Raw genomic sequence first — 25,593 nt, 5'->3', positions numbered from 1 at the left:
GCCGGCTGGGAGACTGGCTCCAGCCAAATCCATTTTCAGTGCCGAGCAAGAACATTCACTGGTTTTGAATTTCCCTACCCTTGACATTTAATGAAAACAGGCTCCAAACAGAGGACTCTGCCTCTCCTCTTAAGCCTTTTATAAGGTGCAGTCAGCTTCCCACTTATGTAGCTGCTTTTAATACATGGCTTTAAGACTTACTGTGGAAAAACCTTGGCATCCAGGAGTTGCCCAAAAATGACCAGGTTTCATTCTAACCAACCCCATGGCAGATCTTGCCCACCATAGGGCATCACAACCGTCAAAATGGGTGGAGATGATGTCATTCCTTTTCTTGTGCTCCCAACATCTACATGCTATTCTCAAACCAAGATGAGTACATGCTCAAAGCATGTATACTATTTAGCCAGGACAGGTGACATCATAAAAGAACCCTTTTTTTTCCCCCATAGCAGTCCTATGTTCAAGTTTTTAACCATTAAATGACCTGTTCTTGTTGCTCTATTTCATTTGACCTGCATGGCCGTGGCCAATGGCTTTCAATGGCCAACTGAGTCACCGCTGTGTTTTTACATGAAACTGATTTCTAATCCCATATGGTTACATTGAAGACCCATTCAGCATCTTAGAAAGCTTTCTTGTCTGCAGACATATGGTTGGACGAAGTCTTCTTCCTCCTTTTGCCAGTTAGGACACAGGAGGTCTTCTTTAAAACAACAACAACGGGCACCTGGGTGGCTCAGCGGGTTAAAGCCTCTGCCTTCGGCTCAGGTCATGATCCCAGGGTCCTGGGATGGAGCTCCGCGTCGGGCTCTCTGCTCGGCAGGGAGCCTGCTTCCTCCTCTCTCTCTGCCTGCCTCTCTGCCTACTTGTGATCTCTCTCTGTCAAATAAATAAATAAAATCTTTTAAAAAAATAAAACAACAACAACAAAACAAAAGATAGAGGCACTTGGGTGGCTCAGTGGGTTAAGCCTCTGCCTTCAGCTCAGGTCATGATCTCAGAGTCCTGAGATCGAGCCCCACATCGGGCTCTCTGCTCGGCAGAGAGCCTGCTTCCCCCTCACTCTCTGCCTGCCTCTCTGCCTACTTGTGATCTCTCTCTCTCTCTGTCAAATAAATAAATAAAATCTTTAAAAAAAAAAAGATAGCATGATTACAAGCATGTTCATATAGAAACATGGGCATTAGGAATGTGCAGAGAAATTTGAGTATTCTTCTTCCTCTATAAAGGAGATCTCCAAGGTAGAGATGGTCAAGTACCAAAAAGTCTTTCCTCTCAGAACAACCCAGAAGGCAGAACCCAGGAAGGCCCTTCAAGGTAATAAATGTACATGCTCCCTATAACTGCTTCCTGGTTTGGCCAGAGAGAGCCCCTCACCAGTCTGTTCTCAGGATTATTCTCTGACCACCTCCAACTATACACACCTTCCCCACTGGTGTTCTTTTCAACCCTATACACGTGACCTCAACTCCAATCTTCCCCTCAACCTCATCACATGTCCAGTTCGGATCTGAAACGCAAAGTCACACATCCCTTAAAAAGAATACACCCGCACAAACACATCCCCATATACCCTTCGCGCTCTCCCGTCAGGTGTACAAGGTAGATGTATACGTATCTGCCCATCTTACTTGCATGCTTATAGACATTACATTGTTTCTTTCCCCCCAAATTTAAAAAAGATCTGTATTTTCAGATAATGAATTTTCATCAAGTATCTACTACACAAAGCCATGCTAAATACTATGGAGCACCCGAGACGTGTAAAATCGTAATCCATCCTGCCCCTCCTTGTAGGCAGACTACAAACAGCCAATGAAACAAGAGCGCTCCCTACACAGGCAATAGCAACAGATTAAATGGTGGTGGCGGCGGTGACGGCCACACCTTGTGTGGGCTGGCGGAAACAGGCAAAAGGTGGTGGTGGGTTATTTCAGAAGACAGGATGATCACACCTGATACAATCAGTTTACTTTGGTTATCCACAAATATAGTTTAGTTAGTATTCGTTCTGTTTGCTAAAAGACTTCATCAAGTGTGGACACGATCGTCTCTGGCATCTACTCTACTTTTACCAGCCTTACCAAGTGTTTGTCGAGCATGGTTTTATAACTAATGTTTGAGTACAATACAGCAGAGATGAATTAATTAAATTATGGTGGCTTTAAAAAAAATCTCCTTCTTAACGTCATCTAAGTTTAAAATGTTTTAAGAGTCCAGGCCCCTAGCCAAGGATCTTGCCTTTGCCTGGGTGCTGAGTGAAGATTCTCGTTGGTGACCCATGAGATCCCAGCACAGTTTAAGGGGAGCTGGTCTTCTCAGAGCTCCCAGTGCACCAACCACCTTCCTCCTAACCAGTGGAGACTGCTGCTCAGGCTAGGGCTCTTTTCAAATGTTAACAGATCGCTTTTTGGTAATGTCTCCATTTTGGGGAGGCTAAATTCATTGGTACAGGTACAACCAATCTCAGTTCCCACTGCTGGGTGGGTATGGTTGTTGGGAGCAGTGTGTGAAGGATTCCAAGGCCGCCTGTGTGCTGGGAGGTGCTGTGCTTGGTTAATCCTGCCTGTCCTAGGGGCAGACTGCATGAAGGATGCTGGAGGGCTGTGCCTCTCCACCACTCGAGATATAATGGAGACAACACGGACCTTGGAGTGAGGATCCCGCCTTCAAATGAGGGCTTGGGCACTCTAACTGAATGTCCTGGGGCAAGTCATTTTGCTTCTCTACTACTCAGCTCCTCTTCTATAAATGGAAATAAGATCTATTTCACAGGGCTGATACAAAGTAGTGGTTCTCAAAGCCTGGTCCCTAGACCAGCAGCAGCAGCAACATGTACCCCGGAACTTGTTAGATGAATTCTCGAGCCCCCTCCCAGACCTTCTGGATCAGAAACTCTGGGGATGGGGCTCAGGATTGTGAATTCTGGTTCTGATGCAAGCTAAAGTTTAAAACTCTGTTATAAGAGTCATACATTAAGTTAGAAGTCCTACAGCTCTTGTTTTAAGGACAGAAGTCATGTTTTTCCATCTGCTATGAAGTGACCAGCAAAGTGCCAGGCTTACCCAGGGTGGTCAATTCCAACTTCTTTTCCTTTCCTGCCGAAACACAAGCTGCCCATGCAAAACTTAGGGGGTACGTAGGAGGAGGGGGTGTGTATATGGTTCCAGGTGGAGAAATTAGACAGCAGGGCGGTTCAAAGACCTCCACAACCCCTGGCAAGATGTCTGGGGGATTTCCTCGCCGAGGAGAGCAATGAAGATGGGTTCAGACTTCTGGCGCCCGTGCCAACAGTGCTTACTCTCAGGGTCACTCACGCCTACACATCTGCTTAAAGCAGGAAGGATTACAGAGCATAGGTCCAGCCCACAGAGGGCTTGCCTTTGTTAAATCTCGTCCAAAGATTCTCCCTTATTTCAGTCCCAAAGGTCTCCAGTTTCACATAGTTTCACTTGCTCCACGGTACCAACTTTGAGAACCGGTAGTCTACTGACGTGCCTGTGTCTCCCTCCCTTTCACCTCTTAGGCCAACAAGTATCACTACACCGACAGGCCCAGGGGTCTTGCAGGGCTAAACCACGGGGCCTGATGTTCACTCCCACTCAGGCCAGCGTGTATGGGGCAATATATTCATTCAGACAAATACACGGCTAATTGTTAGGGAAATTCAAATTAGAACCACAATGAAATACCACTTCCTGTCTCCTAGGATGGCTTTTAAAAATGAAAACAAAACAGGAAACAACAAGTGTTGGTGAGGATGTGGGGAAATTGGAACCTCCTTACGCTGTTGGTGGGAAGCTACAATGGTGCAGAGGTTATAGAAAACACTTGGTGGTTCCTAGAAAATTTAAACATAGGGGGCACCTGGGGCGCCTGGGTGGCTCAGTCGGTTAAGCATCTGCCTTCTGCTCAGGTCATGCTCCTGGGGTCCAGGGATGGAGCCCTGCGTGGGGCTCCTTGCTCAGTGGGGAGTCTGCTTCTCCCTGTGCTCCCTGCCTGTACTCTGTTCTTGCTATCTCTGTCTGTCTCTCTCTGGTTCGCTCTCAAAAAAATAAAATCTAAAACGAACAAACAAAACATAGGGGGCACCTGGGTGGCTCAGCTGGTTGAGCAGCTAACTCTTAATTTCAGCTCAGGTCTTGATCTCAGGGGTGTGAGTTCAAGGCCCACACTGAGAAAATTTAAACATAGATCCAGCAAATCCACTCCTAGGTTTACGCCCCCAAAGAACTAAAAGCAGGGACTCACACAGATATTTGCACACCCATGTTCTAGAAGAATTATTCACAACAGCCAAAGGTAGACTCAACCCAAATGCCTATTTAGAGAAGAATAAGCAGAAGGCAGTATATGCAACAATGGAATATTATTCAGCCTTTAAAAGGAATGAAATTCTGACATGTGCTACATTCAACATGAATGAAACTTGGACACATTCTACTAAATGAAATCCACCAGACAGAAAAGGGCAAATTTGTATGATTCCAATTATAGGAGGCATTGAGAGTAGTCACATTCACAGAGAAGGTGGAAAAATGGTTACTGGGGGCTTGGAGCAGGGTGGAATGGGAAGTTATTGTTTAATGGACTTTTCAATTTGGGAAGATGAAGAAGTTCTTGAGAGGGCTGGTGCTGATGGCTGCATACCAGTGTGAATATACTTAATGCCAATGAAATACACACTTAAAAATGGCTTAAAAGATAAATTTTATGTTATATATATTATATATATTATATGTTATATATTATATATTATAATATGTTTTTATATATGCATATAATAATATATAATATATAATATATATATTATATATACATATTTTTTCTTTTTACCACAATGGGGGGAAAAATGTCATTAACCACCTTTACCTACCACCATCACCAAAGGAAAAAGACACCACAAGGTCAACATCCTACTGTAGTCTTTAAGTCTCAAAGTAAATGTCTTGAACCAAAAAGGACTCCAAAACATCTCCATGTTTGAAATCTAAAATGATGACAGCTACACCTTTTCAAGACAAACAGCACTCCCAGTTTTCTTTGGTTTGCCAAGCTCAAAGCATATCTGTTGGGGAAAAGAGACACTCAGGTGAAAACAGAGATTTGGCTGTGGCTCTCCGGCATGCTCACCCGGTGGCTTCAAAATCCCCATCCTTCTTCCCGTTAATAAAGGTTTGCTTCGACCTTTCCATTAGCCCACAAACTACTATTAAAAAAGCCATTTATCAGATTAACACTGAGTACTGCAAAAGTCATCTGCAAGCAGCGTGCAGGTTTTCACGTAGGGGTTGCCATGCCAACAGCTGCTCCGTGTTCATTGTACAGAGTATCAATTTCAACAAAGTCCTGCTTCATAGTTCTGACGACCGACTCAGTCTTGCCGTCCCACCCCATTTCCCAAATGTGCACACATGGCAAAGAGCCCACCGAAATCAGGTGAGGACCAGGAAAGGGAGCAATGACAAAAATAACTTGCTAAACGTCTACAAACTGCAAACGCTGTAAACCAGGCAACATATTATCTCCCCTTCCTCTCAGCCCCCTCCTAATTCCTCAGGAGTACAGTCAGGGAATTTGATGTAATAACAGTCTCACCAGTAATTCTAGAAAAGGGAGTCCAGGGTGAATAAATTGAAGGAGAGACTATAATTATGCAAATTTGTTGTAATAGATTATTTGCCCAGACAGCAGACAACTGTAAACAAAATGGGGTAAGACACTTGGATTCTATCTGTGCTGATTTCGATTGCAAACCTTAAATGATGCCTGAGAGGTTCTAAATAAATGCATTTAAATTGACTAGCATTACTGTGCTTTAGAACGTTTAGATTTAGAAGAAAAGTCTGAAACAGAAATGATTTGTCTTGACTCAAGAGTAAACCTAACAAGCAATTTCCAACCACAAGCAATGAACCCCAGCCTCAACTCCTTATTAAATCAAAGAAATATCCAATGCAGCTTAAAAATGATTCAAAGAAAATAAGCAAATGCTGTAGACACCTGACCTTCAAAAGAATAGGCATCATCTTTATGTTGAAGTAAACTAAAATCCATGCCACACTTCGAAGGGCCATCAGCAGAAGAGAATAGGAATAGCTCATCCCAACCCTTGAAAATATTCAGCTTTCAGGATTGAGATAGAAACATTGTATTGATACCATTTATTGTAGCTGATTTTTAAAAATCTTACAACTGTAACAAATCTGAATGATATTATATACACATTAACGTTTCCAATATCACAAATAAACCACTGTGTAAAGAAGAAAGGGTGCCTTTCACAAGATACAGATTGTGTCACAAAATTTCAGAATGGCAAAACCAATTAAAATTTTAAATGGAGCTTATTTGAAGTCTTGGGCTTAGGAACACCACTGAAGAAAAACTTGTTCTCCCAGCTAGTGGCTCCTTGCTCAAAGCAGATATATGGGCCACACTGGGAGAGCATCTTATCCAACGTGAGATGCAGCCCAGGCCTGACAGCCCTATGGTCCCAGTCTCATTTATGCAACCATGTGAATTATTGTCAGCCTAGAGAAAACCCTACATGGATTTAAAACAAATGACCAATTCTCCCCCCCACACACCCCCGCCAAAAAAATTTGTAGTAATTTCTGGGATAGCAGAGCTAATACACTGGTCAGGAATATGGGAGAGATGCTGCTTTTCAGGTTTGAGAATGATCTTTGGGCGGGTTATAGCTTGTTTGCTGAGCCGAGACATGTCAATGAATGGGGCAGCATTAGGAGAGATCTGTAAGCAGAACTTAATACAGCCACCTAGGAAATCTTTATGCCATGGTAGCTACGAGATAACTGATATATTGCTATATAGAAGAAGCATTTTTCACGAGATACAATATGATAGCATTCTGGATTATACATCCATATTTATTATGTAGAAGGAGGTTCAAGAAAATGTTAACAGTGGTTACCTCTGGGTGGTAAAATTTCCCTGATTTTTTTATCTTGATACCCTCCTGTACTAGGACTTTTTACAGGGAACATGTATGCCTTTTTATAATAATAATTAAAAAAAACTTAGTTACTTTAAAAATAATTTTAGAGGAGAGACGTGTGGGGACTGGGGTGTGTGGGTGTGTGTACACATTCCTGAACAGTCTCCCCAACTACCCTTATGCTAAAATCTTCCACCAACCAGTATGGGGAGACCCGTCCCTCCTGCCCTCGACCCACAGGGCCCAGAGCACCCCTGGGTGACATTTATGTGCGCCCATCCTCCCTCCATATCCTGCTCCCCAGCCAGCAGTGTCAGTCAGTGAGCTGTCCCGGCGCTGGGGGCAGCCATTCAAGAAGCAAGGAAATATTATGCAAGAGCACAGGAAGTCAGAGGAGACAGGATTCTGGGCAGGCCTGGCAAGGAGTCTGTGTGAACTCCAGCGAACAAGTGGACTTTGCTCAGTGGGGCTGAAGCCAGCAGAGCGCCTTCCCAGGGCGGCAAGTCAGAGCCGTCCACCTCAGGTCTCTGGCCAGTGGGCGGCCATCCAGAACTTGATGTACCTGATTAAAGGCAGATAAAGCCAAATCCTAATATTTCTACTCTTTTGGCCCAAGTTCAAGGTGACTCCCCAACACTCATGCACGGTGACTCACCTCTGTCCCACAGTGCGCTCCCTTCCCCCCAGGACAACATGACTCCATTCAGTAATGTTTGAACCGGCTCCTCTCAGGGCCCCCCAGTTTCCTACCTCAGGCTTGCTGCCTACTGCCTCAGATCACGGGGCTTGCGCCCACTGTCTCATGTCCGTATCAAGCCTGAGCACCCCAGATATGTTCATTTATACACACACATACATAAATATCTACTCCTGCATATATGAGTTGGGCCAGTAATGACACAATATCTATTCCCAGCCCCAATCCAACCAGCAGGCAGAGATATAACAGTGTGGCAACAGAGGATCCAAGAGAGTCCACAGCAGACCACAGCATGGTTGCGGCAGGTGGGAGCCAGGTCTCTTGGTGAAGGGTGCTCTCACTCACCCCAGCAGCCTGCCTCCCTCTCCTCTGGCATTAGGAGGCAAGCCACTGCCCCTCCTCATAGCACAGCTGTCCCCTTTACAGAAACCACTGGGCAGTGTGCATTCTGTCACGCCTCAACCCTCATCCTTTTTTTTTTTTAAGATTTTATTTATTTGTTTGACAAGAGAGATTACAAGAGAGGCAGGCAGAGAGAGAGGAGGAAGGAGGCTCCCCACTGGGCAGAGAGCCCAATGAGGGGCTCAATCCCAGGATCCTGAGATCAAAACCTGGGCCGAAGGCAGAAGCTTAACCCACTGAGCCACCCAGGTGCCCCAACCCCTGTCCTTCTTAAGGGCAGTCCTGCTGCTATTGTGGAAGTGGATCCAGCCCTCTTCTCTAGCATCCCCCCATGCCCCATAGTGACTGCCATGTCTCTGCCCCTGTCCATTTTAACGGAATCTCCTCTTGGAGTTGGGGGGGGGGGGGGCGTGGGTTGGGCGGTGGGTTTCAGGGAAATTGGAGAGGCTTCCTCCAGGCTCCCGCTGATCACCTTCAACAGCTCATCCTCCTTCCCTAAGGAAGCACTGGAAACCAGGCTCTCCTTGGCTTCACTTCACAATGGAATTAGAATCCTAAAAGGGATCTTGGTGTCTGGTTCCCTCCTATTGGCCCATTTCAAAGGTGGAAAAACTGAGGCTCAGAGGTCACTGAGCCGGTTAGCACTCCTCTTTCCTCTCCACCAGACCACAGAAATTCCATGGGACACCCAAACAGGACATTCCCCAAGCAGAAAGGGACTAGAAGAAAGAGGTGGGATGGGGGGACCAGACAGAAAAATGGGGCTGTGGTCCAAGGACTCCCACTCCCCTTTGCCTCTGTCAAGAGCAGTCAGAACCAGCCATCTAGGGAGCGACACCCACCCAGTCACTGCCCCTGGCCTGACAATCACTAATTGTGGTGAGAACCAACAGTGGTGCTCTCCTGGGACTCTCCTGTGTATTTCCAGACGCCACCAACACACAATGGCTCCCACTCCTCTGGTGTAAACACTGCCAAACAGGACAAACAATAACATCACCACAGCATAAAAATCAGGTGCCCAGAGAGACAGGAGGAAGAGGCTAGGCCTGGGGGTTTGTTAACATGGGCTCCACCACTCTCCAGCTTTGTGATCACATTTTTATGTCACAATGGTTTCATCTATGTGAGGAGAATGACCACTACTTTAACCTACATCATCAGCTTTGGAAAAAAAATATTAAGCACCAAATGCATTTAAGAAACAAAAGTGCAGAATTGAAGACAAAGACCCAGCAAACCCAGATTAATTATTTCACTTAGCAATTATTTTCAGGAGCAGCAACTACGTGCCTGGCACTCTGCAAACACTAGGGATATGGGGATGAGCAAGTCAGCACAGTCCCTGCCCACTATCTGAAAGTAGCAACAGATAGTAAGCACACACACACACCCCCCCAAAAAAACCAAAAACTGAAAACCAAAAACAAAACCCCCCAAAAACAGCAAGTGGGAAGTCTTTTTAAAAAAATAAAGAGGAGACCAGGGTTGGAGGGGTGGAAGTTAACTGAGGGAGGTCAGGAAAGTCTTCCCAAGGTGAAACAGAAGCTGAGACCTCAGGCTCAATCAAGTGAGCTGGCTGGCTGGGCAATGGGATGCAGGAAAGGCAGGTTCAAGCACAAGAGGTAGCAGGAATGCTGCATATCTGAGGCCAAGCATCATGGTCCCTGTATGGCAGAGCCAGGGTCCTCACACCCAAAGCCTCTTCCCACCTCCAGCAACACCAGGAGGCCCAGGTTATCGTCATGGCACTGGTACGCCTCCTATTTCTGGACCTTGCAGTAAGTTGCCTGACCTTTATTTTAAAGACCCCAGGCCAGGCACTCTGTCCCTTCAAGAGACCACAATTAGGTCTTACTCATAAGATGCGAAGCAGCAGGTGGGACCTGAGCAGATGGGGTGTGGATACAGCACTTTAGGTCAAGAGATCTGGGAGTGCTAAGTCAAAGGGGAATTTCCACTTATAGCAAGATGGCATCTGGCATGGGCCCTCTTTCTCCACAGGCGAGGGGAGAGCAGGCCAGGCAGGGAAAAGGACATGTCCCGAGTCAGACCATTTCTCAGGAGTCTTGGAAGTTTCCTTGGCCTCTTGGTGTTATCAGATTTCCTCTCATCTCAGAGCATGGGAAAATTTTACTCATAATCCGAATCACTGTTGGTAAGAGCCCAGAATCCTGAAAAGCATCTCCCTCCAGATTCTCTTGATATTCCCTTCCAGCTACGGTCAGATCGTTCCAATAAGGAACGATGGGCCCAATGATTATACTGCTGTGCTTGTTAATAATGATGGCTTAACAAACTGCACTTTATACTTTCAAAGGTCTTTGTAATGAGATAATGGTTGCAAAAAGGATTTTTAAAGTGTAATATGCTTTTTAAATGCATGGTTTTACTGAAACTCTAGCTCATTTCAACCTCATGACAGCACTCTTAGAAAGCAGTTAGTGTGTCTAATCCCCCTTTTGGAATGTGAAACATGCCGAGAGGTTAAATTACCTGTTTAAGGTCACACAAGTCAGAAAGGGATCTAGAACAGTCTTTCTGACTCCTAGAGACTTTGGGAGCTCCTCTGACCTTCATGTGGAGGCAAGCTTGCCAGGGACACAATACTCTGGAGCATTTACAATCTGTTTGGCAAAACAAAGGCTAAGAAATATGGAACTCTTGCAGTCACCCCTTGACACTGATTTTGGAGTCAAAGAAATCTTCCCTTTCCAATGTAAACATGTGCCCTGCCATGGCCCAGAAGATCTAAGTCAAGGAGAATTAGAGCCGTTGTCACTACCCCTGTAATACCGGAATCCACAGAAGGAGCTACAGGTGGTACAGAATCACAAGGCTTATGTTAATCTGAATAGGGAAAATAGTTTCAAGTGTGCGCAAATGAATGGCTCCGGAAAGAAGAGATCAATGTTTACCATCAGCTCAGAACTCCTTTCTGCCTACATTCTCTAGTCACCAGGATTTCCCAAGGCCCAGAGCTAGCCAGAGGCTCTGGTGACCATGACCAGCATGCCCGGACCTCCTCCCCTCACTGATCTAAGTGGGGAGAACAGTTTGCTAGGAGTCTTTTACTTTGGAAGGGAAGGGAAAAAGGAAAAAACGCAAAGGAATAGATATTGTATAGTCCCACGCTCCAGACCCCAGTGGTGTAGTCACAGATGAGCTCAGTCAGGACACCTATCTTTTCCTTCCTGAGGCCTACCTGGAGCTGTGGTTAGGTAGAGCTCTGGCCAGACTGGAGTAAACATCACTTTCTGGCCAATGGGGTTTCTTAGGATGTCCCCAAGGCAGCTTCCTAGGGATTGCCTAAGGCCCAAACAGCCCTGTCTCTGGGCTACTCTGGGTTCGCAGCTGTCAGTCACCTGTATTGCAGATGAGGAAGGCCCTGCCACCGGCCTCCAGAGGCCCTTCCCTGGGTTCAGGCCCCATGTTCAGCGGCCTGCACAGAGTAGGTACTTTAAGGATTGAGTGCACCACTGAATAAGGTTACCATGACAGCACTGGGCAGCTGTTTCCCAGTTCAACAACCAGTTACTGATTACCGAGGGGACAGAAAAGGGGTAAGAGATGGAGACCTGCTGATGTCATGATGAGATTACATCCCAAGCTGAGCACATTCAGGCGCACCACTGGAGAGCACGCATTGAAGGGACTCTGCTGGCCCCCAGTGATTCTCAGGACTTCTGGCCAAGGCCCCGCTCACAAGGGTCCAGCCATGACCTGGAGCACTTCTGAATACCTCTGGGGGAAAGTTACACCTGCTGGAGGAGGGAAAAGGCTCCAGCTGCCTACTCCGGTGACTCCACAAAGACAAGTCCTTTCTTCTCTTCTGGCAGCACCTGTCCAAGAACCTCAGAGCTCAGGCTTTGGGGAATGGTGTAGCCACGGAACAGGAGAGGAGAGGGTCAAGGAACAGCTCGGCTGCGGTGCTCTGCACGAGGAATGCTCTAGCAGTTACCGGTAGAGACTGACAAAAGTGGCGGTCTGACTCGGATGTGGTTGTCTCTCTCCCTGTGAAGAGCGGTGGACTGAAGGGACTTTCCTATCTCTCTACAGTGCTCAGACTCAGAGGCTTAGAACCTAGAATGAGAAGGAACCCGAAGGGATGGGATGACAGGTTTGTCAAATCATTAAGGGGACAGAGATTTTACCATCAAAATGAGAATGCAGGATGACGGTGGCCGTACCCCTCCCTGGAACCTGAAGGGAGTTATTTTAGCCTATGATAAGCCGTCCCCTGCTGGTTTTGTACACTAAGAGGCATTTATTGCCTTTAGGGATGGGTACAGTCCAAATCAGGGGATATTTCCAGTCATTGAGGTTATTCTCATGGAGAATAACCACCGCCTGCTCCAGGTACCCCGCGGTATTCACTTGAGAGCCAGGGTCCCGGTTGGCAGGTAACTGAGGTGCCCTGAGCAGCTTCCCCATGTCTCACTAATTCTCAACAGAGGCAGCTGTTGCTCCTGCGGCCCCAAGGCAGCCCAAAGATTCCATCGCAATATGACTCAGGAAGGACTATTCCTACTTTCCCCATACCAGCCCAGGCCTGGTCCTCGCCTCCTGTCCGTTACCAGCGCTCTGGACTCAGCTGTGGAAGGAGCCAGCTCGACGGTCCTGGCATGCCCGGCCTGTTTATTCCTGCCTCTTCCTCTGGCTTATGCTGTTCACCCCAACTGGAACGCCCCATACCCACACGCCTATCTGAGTTCTATGCGATGTTCAAGATCCAGATTTAATGCTCCTCTGCTAAATGGCCCTCCAAGCAAGGCTGACCTTCTCCCTTTCTAACTATTCACAACGCACTAGATTTACCCTTATTCACTCACATAATTATGACTAACATTCCTCTGTTTGCTCCATCTTTTATCTGAGTGAGTTTCCTAACTACCCAACAAGACAGTAACATCTTAAAGAGGGGCCTAGAGTCCTCATCAGCATAATCATCTTGCAGTGTTGTAAACAATTTTAGGGATTCTTTATCTCAAAACTAGACTATAACCCCTGAGGGCAGGGTCCATCTAATGGTTCTTTGTAACTTCATTGCCTGGCATGACCCCTGACTGTGGCAGGTAAACTTATACGCGTTTACACACAGACCTCACTACATGCAAGGTGGGTGATCAAGGAGAATGAGTTGATCGATCTGAGCAAAGGTTTCTGCCTGTGCTTCAACCCCCTGTACTAAGCACCCCAAATTCTGGACACAGAAACACTGAGTCTACAAAGAACCACCAGGCACCCAAATGCGGGCCTGTGTTCTGGGTGCCATACACGGGAAGAAAGAACAGAAAAAGAGGACCATCCCTTGTTCCCCCTGGCCCTTTACCCCAGTCACTACCTCCACAGACTGGGGACCAGCCCCCTCTGCTATGTCTCCCCTCAAATCCCTTTAGCTGGGGATGGAGAGGAGGGGAGGGAAAGGGAGGGGAGGGGACCTCCCCCCATGGGCTCCACCCCTTCCTGTGGGCTTTTATTTGTTAAACATTTGTTAAAATCAAACCTGAATAAAACTGCAAGTTTAATAGGAAAAAAGAAAAAAGACAACTGGTTCCTGCTCAGGAAGGGCTTACCACCTAAATGTTTTCGGGACAGACATACACACACACACACACATATTCGAAAGCAAGTTATAAAAGCATCATACAAATAATAAAATACAGACTGAAGACTATATACATAAGGGGTAACCGATGCACTGCTGATCAGGGAAGGCTCCCCAGGGAAGGTGATTTCTGAGCTGAGAGCTGTGTACTCCCCCGTATACACTTTCCCGGTTGGCCTTTTACACTTTGAGACTAAAGCTGGAGTACTTGTTAGTCGGGCTGACACTTGCCTGGGTGTACCGGGCTTTCCTGAAGAGAAGCATTAACAGAATACTAGCCTGATGTTTGCATTTTACGTAAAATCCGGTATCCACAAGACCTGCTGGTGGTTCCCGCAAGTTTTCCTTTTCCTTTTTAAAGGAAAATGAGTAAAGGGCTCAAACCTACATGAATGAGAAAAGCAGAACCCAAGGGGCGGGCTTTCCAAGCAGCCCAAAGGACAGCAAAAATCAAGTCTATGATTTTAAAAAATTAAGTATGATTTCAGGAACTTGAAATACGTAAAGTCTGACAGAGCCCAGCAAAAAGTGAGACATCCTAGCCCTTAAGCAACACGGAATCTAGTTGGAAAGACAGAACACATAAAATGTCGTTAGATAACAAGGGAACAGAATCCGGCAGGCTCTTTGGCAAACCTACGGAAGAGCCACAAAGGAGTAGAGGGGAGGCGGAGACAGGGGAATTACCGTGGAAGGCTTTGCTGGAGTGGGAGCCCTTGGGCTCGCCCTTGGAAAGTGGGGGATATTTGAGTAGAAAGAGAGGAGAGAAGCATCCAAGATAGAGAAGGACTTGGTTGAGGGGATTCCTGGTGGGATGGGGTCCTGTGGTCTGGGGGGAAACATGCTCTTAGGGCAGAGGGAGGGGGCCTGCATAGCCAGGTGTCACGACTGGCGACGAAGTTACAAAGAACCATTAGATGGACCCTGCTCTTGGGGGTGATAGCACATCCAGGGGATGGTAGATGGGGAGAGTGCTGGGGTGGGGTCCCATACGATCAGTGAGATGAACTTACAGGGCCATGTAGGCTGCTCTTGGGAAGGAAACTGGGCCAAGGATCCAGGTCTTCATTCAGGCTCTGAGCGAAGCTAACTCTTAGAGATCTTTAGGAGAAGAACTCAAATCTGCCACAAAAGAAACCCGTTTCCCACCCTGAAGACTCTCTGTGCTCTGAGGCCATGACCACCCTGCCTAAAATAGGGGCAGTATCAGCACCATGCAAACCTCTTCTGAGAGGCTAGGAAAGCTATTTTTGCAGCCAGCCTGCTCCCCAGCCTGTCAGATAGCAGGGAAATGCATGGGGCACCAATTTCTACAGAGCATAAGGCTCCAGAGAGCAGGGCCACACAGTGGATTCCAATTTCCTCGGACTTCTTGACTACCCCTAAGGGCCTCGCCTAATGGGAGGGGCACATCAGCTGAGCCAGGACCTGCAGGGTGCAGGCAAGGAAGCCAGAAGACTGAGAAGGGCCTGGTTCCCATGCCCCACCCACCATTAATTCCCCTAAGTCCCTGGTATAGAATAAAGGACAGACTCCTGCGGCAGAGTGATATGGTTACATTTATAGAAGCTCCCCTCTCACCAGCGAAATGTGACCTTCATACTTTTCTTATCTTAATATCTGGGTAAACATTTGTTGTGCAAGCGCACAAATAAAGGTTCTAAAGATGAAACGCGGCGTGTCTGCCTAACACCACGCTTCTCCAACCCCAGGCACCAGAAAGCCCTTTTGGCTCCGCAGAGGACTTCTCTCTCCCTTTACCCCAGGCACCAAAATTAGCTTCGTCGGCCTTAGCCAGTCCTGGAGTGAATACTGCCATTCGAAAATAGCTCTGAGGACTCTTGGAAACACTGGAGAGGAATACAAGGGGACAGTGGTTTAGACACTGAAGAAAGCAATTTCACTGAAATGGTCTTTAAGCAAAGGGAGGACATGAGCATTATCAGGATTTGCTCTGGAATCTTTATTAAGTGAATGGTAGTCTTGTAGCTCCCTGCAGTGCCCCACATGGCATATTTTACATATCCTGGTTTACTCCATTATGCACGACAGTCCTCATTCAGAAAAATATTTCAGAGATTATGTCCGTAAGAGCGTTGACCAAATGACCTGTGCTTGAACTCAAACATTTCACTTAGCAGTCTTTTTAATTCTAGAATAATCTGTAAAAACATCTTTGGTCCCGTTTTCTTAGGTATCCTATCATCCAGAATTGATTTTTTAAAAATTTGTTTTAAAGTTCCAAGGAATGGATCCTCAAACAGCCCCTCGTGAGCACAAATCTCTGTTGTTTCCCTGTGGAATTCATAAACAGAGCAAAGCAACCAATTTTCTGGTGTGTGCTTAAAGCCACTCTTTCCTGCAACTGTGTATGACGTCTTTTTCCAGGACAATCTTTCTCAATACTCCAAAGTGCTTCAGCAACAGGAAGTTGTAAAGGTAGGAAGGAGGCCGGTAAATATTTGCTGTAATTACTCATTAGTAATGCGGGTAGTTACCACTGAAGTTTGATTCACCCCTTTTGTGCTGTTGGTTCTTTATTACCTTTTAACAGGAGCCCCAGGGAATACCTAGGTGGCCTATCCTCACTGAGGACACCTGGGTCCAGTGGTAGGTTTCACTGTAGACAGTGTGGCTTGCTTCTGCCAGTGGCTCAATTTCTCAAGTATAAAATTAAGATAATGTTTTGCCCTTCCTTCCCCCTGCCCCCAACCCAGGGGCAGTCAGGACAAGTATCATCTACAGTGGTGACAATATGAAAATCTTTTTGAAACTTTTGTATCAAGAGTACAATACGTGTATCTGTTAATACAATATCAAGACACAGAGAAAAAAAACACTCTGTGGCTAGACACACAGCCCAGTGACTTAAAGGATTACCACCACCAATAACCATATGCTCTCACTGATGTATTTTAAAGGATTTACAAAATGCTTCCGAATGGTCTCAGATTGAGGACTTGTCTCTTATTCATAGCAACCCACTGACTCCCACAAAAGCAGGGAGCCTCGGACTGAAAATGAGACTGAGGGAGTCAACTAAAGTCACAACTAAACAACTAAAGTCATGGAGCTGATTGACTTCTACAAAAACTGTAATAGTGGCTGTACTCCCAGCATTTGTAGGAAGCCAACACAGCAATGGGGGCTCCCCTCCAGCAGCACCATCACAAGTATGGTATAATGGAGTCATTTTCCTCACTCATGGGTTTTGTTACATAGCCTAACCCAGTAAAATCAATAATGCTAAGATTCCTAGAACTAACCTCTGGGTTTTTTGTTTGTTTGTTTTTTGTTTTTTAATTGGAGGGGCCATAGAAAGGAGATGCAGGAAGTCACTGGAGGCATATAAGAGAGTTCTAACAATCCACTTCCAAGGCTTCAGAGAATTGGGGAAATGCCAGCTGGGTGTGTGACAGATAAATACACTTTTTTTTTTTAATGGGTCATTCTCCTTACTAACAAACCACCCTTTCTGAAATATCTTCCCACATGAGAAAAGGCACTGCTTCCCAGAGTCATTATCTTGCACGGAAGTTACCTATAACATTAAAACTAAAGACTTGTCCCAAATTAGTGGGGAAGCGTGTACGTGCTGGGAACATGCGAAGCTTCCAGTGGTCATGCCATGTAAGAATTTTGCTAATGTACAAGTGGCACCCCAGAAACAGCCCGAGGCCATCCAGCAAACCAGTATTTCTAGAGAAACTAGGAAAACGAAAGGCCACCTACACGTGGAGGACATTCTAACCCATTCTGCACCTGTCTCCTTGGCTCCAGAGATCTCAAAGGGCCCTGCCACTCTTCTTGACTTCATACTTGCAAGCCAGTCTGTGGTTTTCAATTAACAGGAACAGACAACTGGCACCAAATTGTACCCAAACTCTGCCTGGAAATCACAGAGGCTGTGAGGAGCACATACTCATGCATGACTAGCACACATATGGTGACAGGCACATAAGATATCTCTTGGTTACGATACCTGTCGGTGCACTTATGGTTTACAGCATGGGGAAAACTCAGCAAACCCTTCTAGGCTCACAGTGCCAAGCCAGTGATGGCTGTGAAGGCTCAGGGCTCCTCAGAGAGAGGGCTCTATAAAAATGCAACATATTATTATTGCAACGGTCTTAGCTATTCTTTATTCCCCCATCCATTCTTTCCTTCCTGTCCTTGCAATTTCAAAAGATCAAAAGCGCCAGAGGAAGTCTTGTGCATCTTGATTTGGAGATGGTTCTTCAGAAGCCACGGAGGAAGACTTGTAACAGGTTCTTCTGCACAATGGAGTCTGAAGGCTAAAGGAATTATTGAAGTCCTGCCACCAGTGAAGTGTGGGAGGTGGAAAGCTTTGAACTTCTTGGGGGCAGTAGAGAACTACCTCCTGTCCGAATTGAGGGAAACCCACGAAAAAGAAGAATTTCCAGGACTTCCAAGTCCACCCTTCAGATCTTCAATCCCTGTCTGTGTGTGAGGTTCAATACAGAGATGAGTCACAAAAAAGCAATTATAATAATTATAACTACAACAGCAAAAGCAGTTATCATTTATAGAGTACTTACCACAGTCAGGCATGGTATTAAATACTTCAGAGACAGCTTAGAAAAGGTCAGGGGGAATGAACCTCCGGTTAAATGTATAGACTATAGAGACACTTTGCCCAATTCAAATCCCACTCCCACTGATCTGACCTTTGACAGTTACCTTTCTATACTTCAGCATTCCCATCAGTGAAATGGGGATAATAACAGGGCTCATGCCACAGGTTGTTAGGAGAATTAAAAGAGTGAATCCATGGAACATTCTGAGAACAGAGCCAGCACAAAGGAGACTAAAATGTTCAGGGTTTATGGCTTTGTCCTGCTGCATATATGATTTCTCTTAAGGACACACACATTCTTAGCGCATAAAAGGGCCACCAAATAACTGCTTGGAGGATGATGGAAAATGTGACAAATTTTCATGGCTCTTTTAAGAAGCATTGAGAAAATGAATCACACTGTGGGGCGCCTGGGGGCCTCAGGCGGTTAAGTGTCTGACTCTTGATTTCATCTTGGGTCATGATCTTCAAGTTGTAGGATGGGGTCCAGAGGCTTGTTCTGGGTGTGGAGGCTGCTTAAGATTCTCCCTCTGCCCCTCCTACCCTGGGTGGGGGTGGGGAGGAAAAGGAAATGAATCACACCGGAACTAACCCTGTGTTGTGCACTCACTCCCCTTCCTTCCATTACTGAAGGCAGCCCTGTAGCTTAACTGTACCAGCCAGGTACAATTAAGCTTAAGGTGCACCACAGAATCTTTACTAGGTACACACACACCCAACCCCTCCCCCATCTCCAAGACAGGGAGAGACACTGGCCGTGAAATCTGGGACCTGAACAGAAAGATCCTGAAATGTAAGGCAGTCACCAAATCAGACATTGAACAAAGGCTTGTCTTTTTCAGATCATAGAAACTTCGAGAGCTGGGCAGAATTCCCTTAGGGGGAATTTAAAAAAAAAAAAAATGGCTTATATACATCATATCTTGCACCTAATTTCAGAGGCTCACAGGTCACCCCCTGAAGCCTACTCACAAAGCCCAGGTTAAGAAACTCCCTCTTGAAGTCCTCCCTCTTGAAGAAGTCCTCCTTCTTGAAGTCATAGCCGTCCGCATGGTTATCCTCAGAGGGACCACAATCTCTAACCCTCTTACTCCCAGAACCTTACTGGACACTTCCTCCAGTGCCCCTCACCCAAAAGTTCTAAAGAACAGCAAACATTCATCTTTGGGGCCTGTCCATAATATGGAAGTACACAACAGGGAACACTCCTGAACCCTCCACCTTTTCTTTACTCTCATTACCCCCAACCCTGACCACCAACATCTGACCTACCAGAGCCAGGTTCTATGCTGGTGGTCAGCACCTGCCCTGAATGATTCCAGGGAAAACTATGGATCAATTCTCCCACGCACCAACACGCACAATAATTTTCAATAACTATTTGTGCTTGTGTGTGTGATTACTGCCTGAAGAGCTCCAAGAGCTTCTCATCTGTACTTTCAAAAGATTTGATTTCAACAAAAAAGTTACATGTAAGCTGCTCTATCTATGTATTTAGGTAAGCTTCCTTAGGTGTCCTCCTCCCCCCATCAGTCAAATGAAGCAACTGAAAGCACCATATCTCCTATTTCTTTGGCTCTTCTTTAGCATTTTACCCAGATTAGGAGCAAGTGTTCAACACACATCTGTTGTCTTACTGATTTATATCAGGCTGTGAACAGCAGAGCTGGTTTTCATCATGAAAATGGACATCATGGGACTGGGGGCTCCGGGAGCAAACACTGCTAACTCCACAATATTGGCAAAAACCTTACCAGGGGAACTATCAGTGGTGAACTATCAGAGACGGGCAGTACTAGAAGCAAAAGGGAGACTTCATTAGGTTAAAATGAAAAGTCATGTTGCTATAAGACAGGACTGGGGAAAATACATAAAAAGCAAATGCTACTAGACAGATTTCTTGAAAAGGAGAAAAGCCTATATCTTGAGATAAGTCATGACAGCAAGTATTTTCAAATGTATGGGGCTGAAATCCTGGAGCACTGAGAATTATCTAATTGGTTCCTTCTACCTGTAAACATTTTATACCATAAATTCCTAGAGAGAGTTGAGGATCACCCTACACACACACACACACACACACACACACACGCAAACTGACTGATTTTTTTTTTTTTTTTTTTTTTATTTGACAGACAGAGATCACAAGTAGGCAGAGAGAGAGAGAGGAGGAAGCAGGTTCCCTGCAGAGCAGGAGCCCAATGTGGGACTCGATCCCAGGACACTGGGATCATGACCTGAGCTGAAGGCAGAGGCTTTAACCCACTGAGCCACCCAGGCACCCCCAAACTGACTGATTTACATTCTAAGTGAATTAAATAGTTTTGAGTCTCATAGTTTTCACTCCTAGAGAAAATGCCCACTCAGGACAGGAATCAATCTAGCAGCTGCTTAAATGTCTCTGCTGACAGGGGGTTCTCTCCTTCACAAAGCAATCTGCTCTGCTGTGTAACAGTCCTTGCATTGGTTTTGTTTAATGAGGTCCACATATAAGTAAACTTTTTTTCTAAGTGAAATAAAGGGAGAGCACTAAGACAATTGAATTCAAACTTCCCGAAGTTTATAGACAATGGAACCCGCGCCAACTCTGCTTCCTATTTTCCAAAAAGCAAACAGAGCCACTGCTGCTGCAACTTGGAAGTCTTTTATAATTATCTAGAAGAGCAAATCTCCTTTCTACAAGGTTCAGTGATTTGGCAGGGGTGGGTGAGAGGGCCCCATAATCCTCTGGAAATCATTCTCACTGTTTAGAGGCATTTCAAGCCTGGGGATATTATTTTTGTCAACAATTGGAAAATACGTAATTAATTGAAAGCAATGAACCAGGGTTCTGATTCTGACCAGCACTAACTTTCCTTGTGACTAGAAAAGTCACTGAATTTCTCTGGGCCTCAAACTATATGATTTCCATGGGCCCTTATAAAATGATCGTTAAGTTCCCCATCAGCCACACAGAAGGAAAAACAAAAAAAATCAGAGACCACAGCATTCTTTTTGAACTTCGTGAAAGCTGTAGGAATTAAGTAAGAAATACCTGGACCTAGGATGTGTTAAGCCAATTCCTTATCATCCCTGCATTCTGGTGATTTCTGGTGATGCAGTGGACAGAGATAGCAAATGATAACAGAATATTTATGGAAAATATACTTAAATTGAGAAAAGCTGCCTAGCAATAGTTTTCCCGTCAGAATTGGGAAAAGATGGGCTTTGGTTTTGTCTTAGCAGACACTTCCTCTTAGCAGAGGAGCAACTAAGTCCAGCTGACAGGGGAGAGAGGAGAGAGAGCAGTTGGAAAACTTCTGGTCCAGGTGTCTCCAACTCCCCTTCCACCACTGCCCTGCATTAAGTGATCTAAGCTTTCCAGAAAGGTGCTCAGAGCTGGGTCTGGCTTTGGAGTGGACTTTGCTCCAGGATTATCCAAATATCTCATTTACATTTACCTGAACCACTCTCCAATCCCCACACACCTAAGAACTTCCAAACTCCTCTGTCTCCAGGAAAAGACTCAGAAACTGTTTCATCAGGAAGCGAGACACCCTCTAGCTCTTTTTAAATAGGCTCCACACCCAGCATGGAGCCCACTGGCCTGCGGAGCTTGGGGTTGAACTCACCACCCTAAGATCAAGACCTGAGTTGAAATCAGGAGTCCGATGTTCAACCGACTGAGCCACTCAGGCGCCCCAGACACTCTCTAGCTGTTAACAGAATCAGGAACCTTAATTAATAAAACCCCACTTCCACCTGACAGATTGATACAGAAAGGTGTGTGCTCAAAGTTAGCAAGTTTGAAATTAGTGGGAATGCCCACTACCACCAAAATGCACTTGGAGGCCAGCCAGCCAGCCCGACCGCCAACATGTAGAAAGCAAGCTCTATTATTAAACATTAACATATCCACCTAGGCATGAACGTTTTGGAACAAAATAATCCTGCCCAGTTCTTGAGGGCTGTTGTTAGAAGGAACACTGCAAAGGCTCTGAGCATCTTGAATTTGGGGAAAGAAACGGCTCCCTTGAACCAGAAGTGGACAGATCTTAAGAACCAATGTTGCAGAATCATCATCACAAGAGCCCCTTCAGCAGGCATCACACTGCACTTGTGAGGCACTTCTGGAAAGCTAAGGACAAGACACTTAGCGTGTCATCTAACTTTGAATGTTTGGGTTCACATGCTTTCATTACCCCCTCCTCCCGGCAAAGAGCCTGCAGCGAACAAACAGCCAGACGCGAAAAGCAAATACAGATTTCAAAACAGCCCAACAGACATTGGACCACCCTTCACGGGACTCCGGAGGGCGAGGGGCACGCCATTTGTCCTGAGAGTCTGCAACACAAACATCCAAACAAGTCGCCGAGGGCGGACGCACTGGGCGCGACCAGGAGATCCACCCGGCAGCTCCGCAGCGGCCTTTAAGGCGCCTCACCAGGCGATCCCGAGAGTAATTCTTACCCAATTTCTTTTCTTCTCCTATTCAAGCACCCTCCATCTCTAACGAAGGAGGCATTACAGCAAGTCAAAAGTATTATTTCCCGGCTCCCAAGTTTCCTTTGACGATTAATATACAGAACACAAGGACCCAGCGCTGAGCCCCGGGAGAAGCTAACGCTTCACACAGCTATCAAGATTGCCATCAGGCCCCACCTCCGCGATTGCGACAGTCACCGATAGCCATCGAAGTTGTATAAGGTACCATAAGTTTCCTCGCCGGCGCCAGAGCCAAAGCGTGCTCAAGAGCTGACCATAATTTTGTGTTTTGGTTGTTCAGTCTTTATTATTGCCATCATGATGCAGGCTATGTTGGTTATAGAAACTGTGTCGGGATCTTCAGGTCTCTTCCTTCCTTTGCCGCCCTCAAATGACACAGGCCCCCGGGGCCCAGTGTCCCTCGGGACCGGGGACGCCACAGTGGCACGGGAGGGGGAGGTGCGGCCGGGAAAGGGGAGCCGGGTCCCCCAGAAACACAGGAGTGAGGGCCCCGGCGCCGGACCAGAATGCGCACGATTCCCTCCAGTATATCAAATCCTTATCGGCTCCCCCGAGGTGGGGACCGCCGCTTTCCACCAGAAGATACCCGGTTTCCGGCACAAGTCCCACAGTGGAAGTCCGAACAAGAACAAATCAACCCAGGCACTGAGCTCTCGGGGCCAGTCATCCCCTCCCTTCGCGGCTCGCTCCCCTCATCCCCGCACACCACCCCGCACCCCTGTGGCTGATCCGCCCGGGCACAGGCCGCGCATTCTATTCCATTCCCCTCAAAACCCAGCCCGCCAAGCCGCCGCTGAGGATGGGACTGAAAACGCCAGCCCACCGGGACAACCCCGCCGGGATCAGAGGAGTAGGGGGCCAAGCGGCCACTCTCGCACGATCGCGGGAGGCGAGGCCGTACCCACGCTTGCGTGGCCGATCGGTGTATTCACACGCGTGGGCGGAGTGGACCGGGCGGGGAGCGGCCGGGAGGGGGCGGGAAGGCAGTGAGAGTTGGCCGTAATTGCCTCTCACCCAGTGCTGAGAGGCTCGCGAGGGCAGACGGGCAGATCGCGGCTGCCCTTCCCTGCCCTCTTGAGAGAGAAACACCAGAACCTGCCCGGGGCACCCGGTGTCTCCATTCTCTCCCGGTACACCAACGCATCGGCCCTCGCGAGGCAATCCGGCCCACCACACAGTCTCCTCCCGAGGCAAGGTGCAGGATCTGGAAGGGGGTTTCTCCAAGCTTCAGTGGGGTCTGCAAACCCGGAGTAAGGCCCTTTGAAGTGTCCTGGCCCCTCCGCGGAGGCGCGTCCCAGCGGGGCGCTCCGTCTCCGACCCCTGGCCAGTTTGCGGCTCAGTGCGATTACAGTAGATCATTTGGAAGGACCCATGGGGTCCCAAGGAAAAGAGACTAGTGGATGGTGCCCCACACGCGAAACCGGAAAAGGTTAAAAGTTGACCTGGGTCAAGTCAACCCAGAAACATTTCAACATGCTGGCCACTTGTGTTGGGAGGCGGGCGGGGGGGCGCTGGAGCGGCGGCGATCTGGAAAGGTTCCGCGCGCCACAGCCCCTCCGACCTCCAGGGCCATCTCCCTTGGGCCTCCTGGCCTCATCCCGCAGGCAGACTCGCGACTTCTTCGGGCCACAGACCCCTCCACTGCGAAGCCAAAGCGCCGCGTCCGCAGACGGGGCACCTGCTCTCCCGCCCCCCGCCAAAGCCCTCCACACCGATCCTCCGGCCTCAAACACCCCTGCGGACTCGTTTCCTAGACGCTCTCGGTCACTCCGGCCCCATACGGCGTGGCCATCCCCCTCAGACTAGCTCCCTGCCCGGCGCAGACGCCCGCTTACCTTTTCTTCTCCTTGTCAGCTGTCATTGTCGCCGTGGCGCTCTGAGACGCCAGACACCTGAGCTCCCCAGCCGGTGGGGATTTCAGTCGCCGCCTTCGCTGTTGCCCTCTCCTACTCCTTGTGGCCCGGGCGGGTGTTAAAGGTCCAAGGTGCTCGCAGGTCCCGAGCGCCCCGCACCGTCAGGTGGAAGTTTGCGGGCTGCTGGCTAGGTGCGGGGAGGAGGGTGGAGAAAGGTCCCGGGGAGGAACCTGCACGGGGAGGCGGGGTCGGGGAAAGGAGTGGGAGGAGGCTGTCAAACCCAAAAAGAGAGCCGCGAGAGCGGGACCTTATTCCTTTTTCCCACGAAGAGAAGTCACTTTTCTGGGTTTTCAAAAAATAAAGATAAGAAGTGGCTGCAATGACTGGAGTTGGAAGAGTCCAAGGCCGGGCGGGCGCGACCGTGGAGGTGACCATACAGTCTCAGGACACTGCCGAGGATTGTACAGCCGCCTCAGGATAGCGCTGCGTTGAGTGCACGGGATGTGTCGCGGACCGCTCTCAACTGTCCGGCTCCTGGGGCCGCCAGCCCACTTTAAAAACTCCTGCGGCCGGGCGGGGGAGGGCGCCGGGGGCGCGGGCGCAGGGGGCGGGGGCGGGCGTGCGCCGGCAGGCCCCGCCCCCGCCCACCCCGCCCGCACCGCGCCGCGCGCCCGGGCAGCCCACTGCGTCCCGGCCAATGGGGAGGCGCGGCCGCAGCCTCTGCCCTGACCCCGGCCCGCCCCCTGCCCCCGCGCTCTGCCCCGCCGCGGCCCGCCCGCCCCGCCTCCTCCCGGTGCAGTTCCAGAAGTTGTTTATGAGGTCGGCGGGGTGGCTGGTGGCAAGGTGGGACTCCGCACCGGGCAAGCGCAACCTAAGTGGGGCTAACCGGCCGCAAGCAGTCGGTCTCCGGGAGTGCCGCGGACAGCGGGAGTGCCTCTTTGCACCTAGGCGTCCTTTCACCTCTGCCGTACCTTTGGGACAGGG

General features: G+C 48.0%; 1 protein-coding gene across 1 annotated transcript in view; it reads right to left on the bottom strand.

Annotated features, from left to right (window-relative positions):
- EPAS1 (endothelial PAS domain protein 1) overlaps positions 1-25,160 on the bottom strand; it is an 83,135-nt gene extending 57,975 nt beyond the window's left edge. The window contains exon 1 of the mRNA XM_047743746.1: positions 24,592-25,160. Within this exon, the coding sequence (XP_047599702.1) occupies positions 24,592-24,617 (26 nt within the window). The 5' untranslated portion in view covers positions 24,618-25,160. The remainder of the gene's footprint in view (positions 1-24,591) is intronic.
- Between the last annotated feature and the right edge of the window lie 433 nt (positions 25,161-25,593).

The sequence above is a fragment of the Lutra lutra genome, chromosome 9 (assembly GCF_902655055.1).
Source record: "Lutra lutra chromosome 9, mLutLut1.2, whole genome shotgun sequence".
NCBI classification, from domain to species: domain Eukaryota; kingdom Metazoa; phylum Chordata; class Mammalia; order Carnivora; family Mustelidae; genus Lutra; species Lutra lutra.
This window is presented reverse-complemented; position numbering and strand designations above follow the sequence as displayed.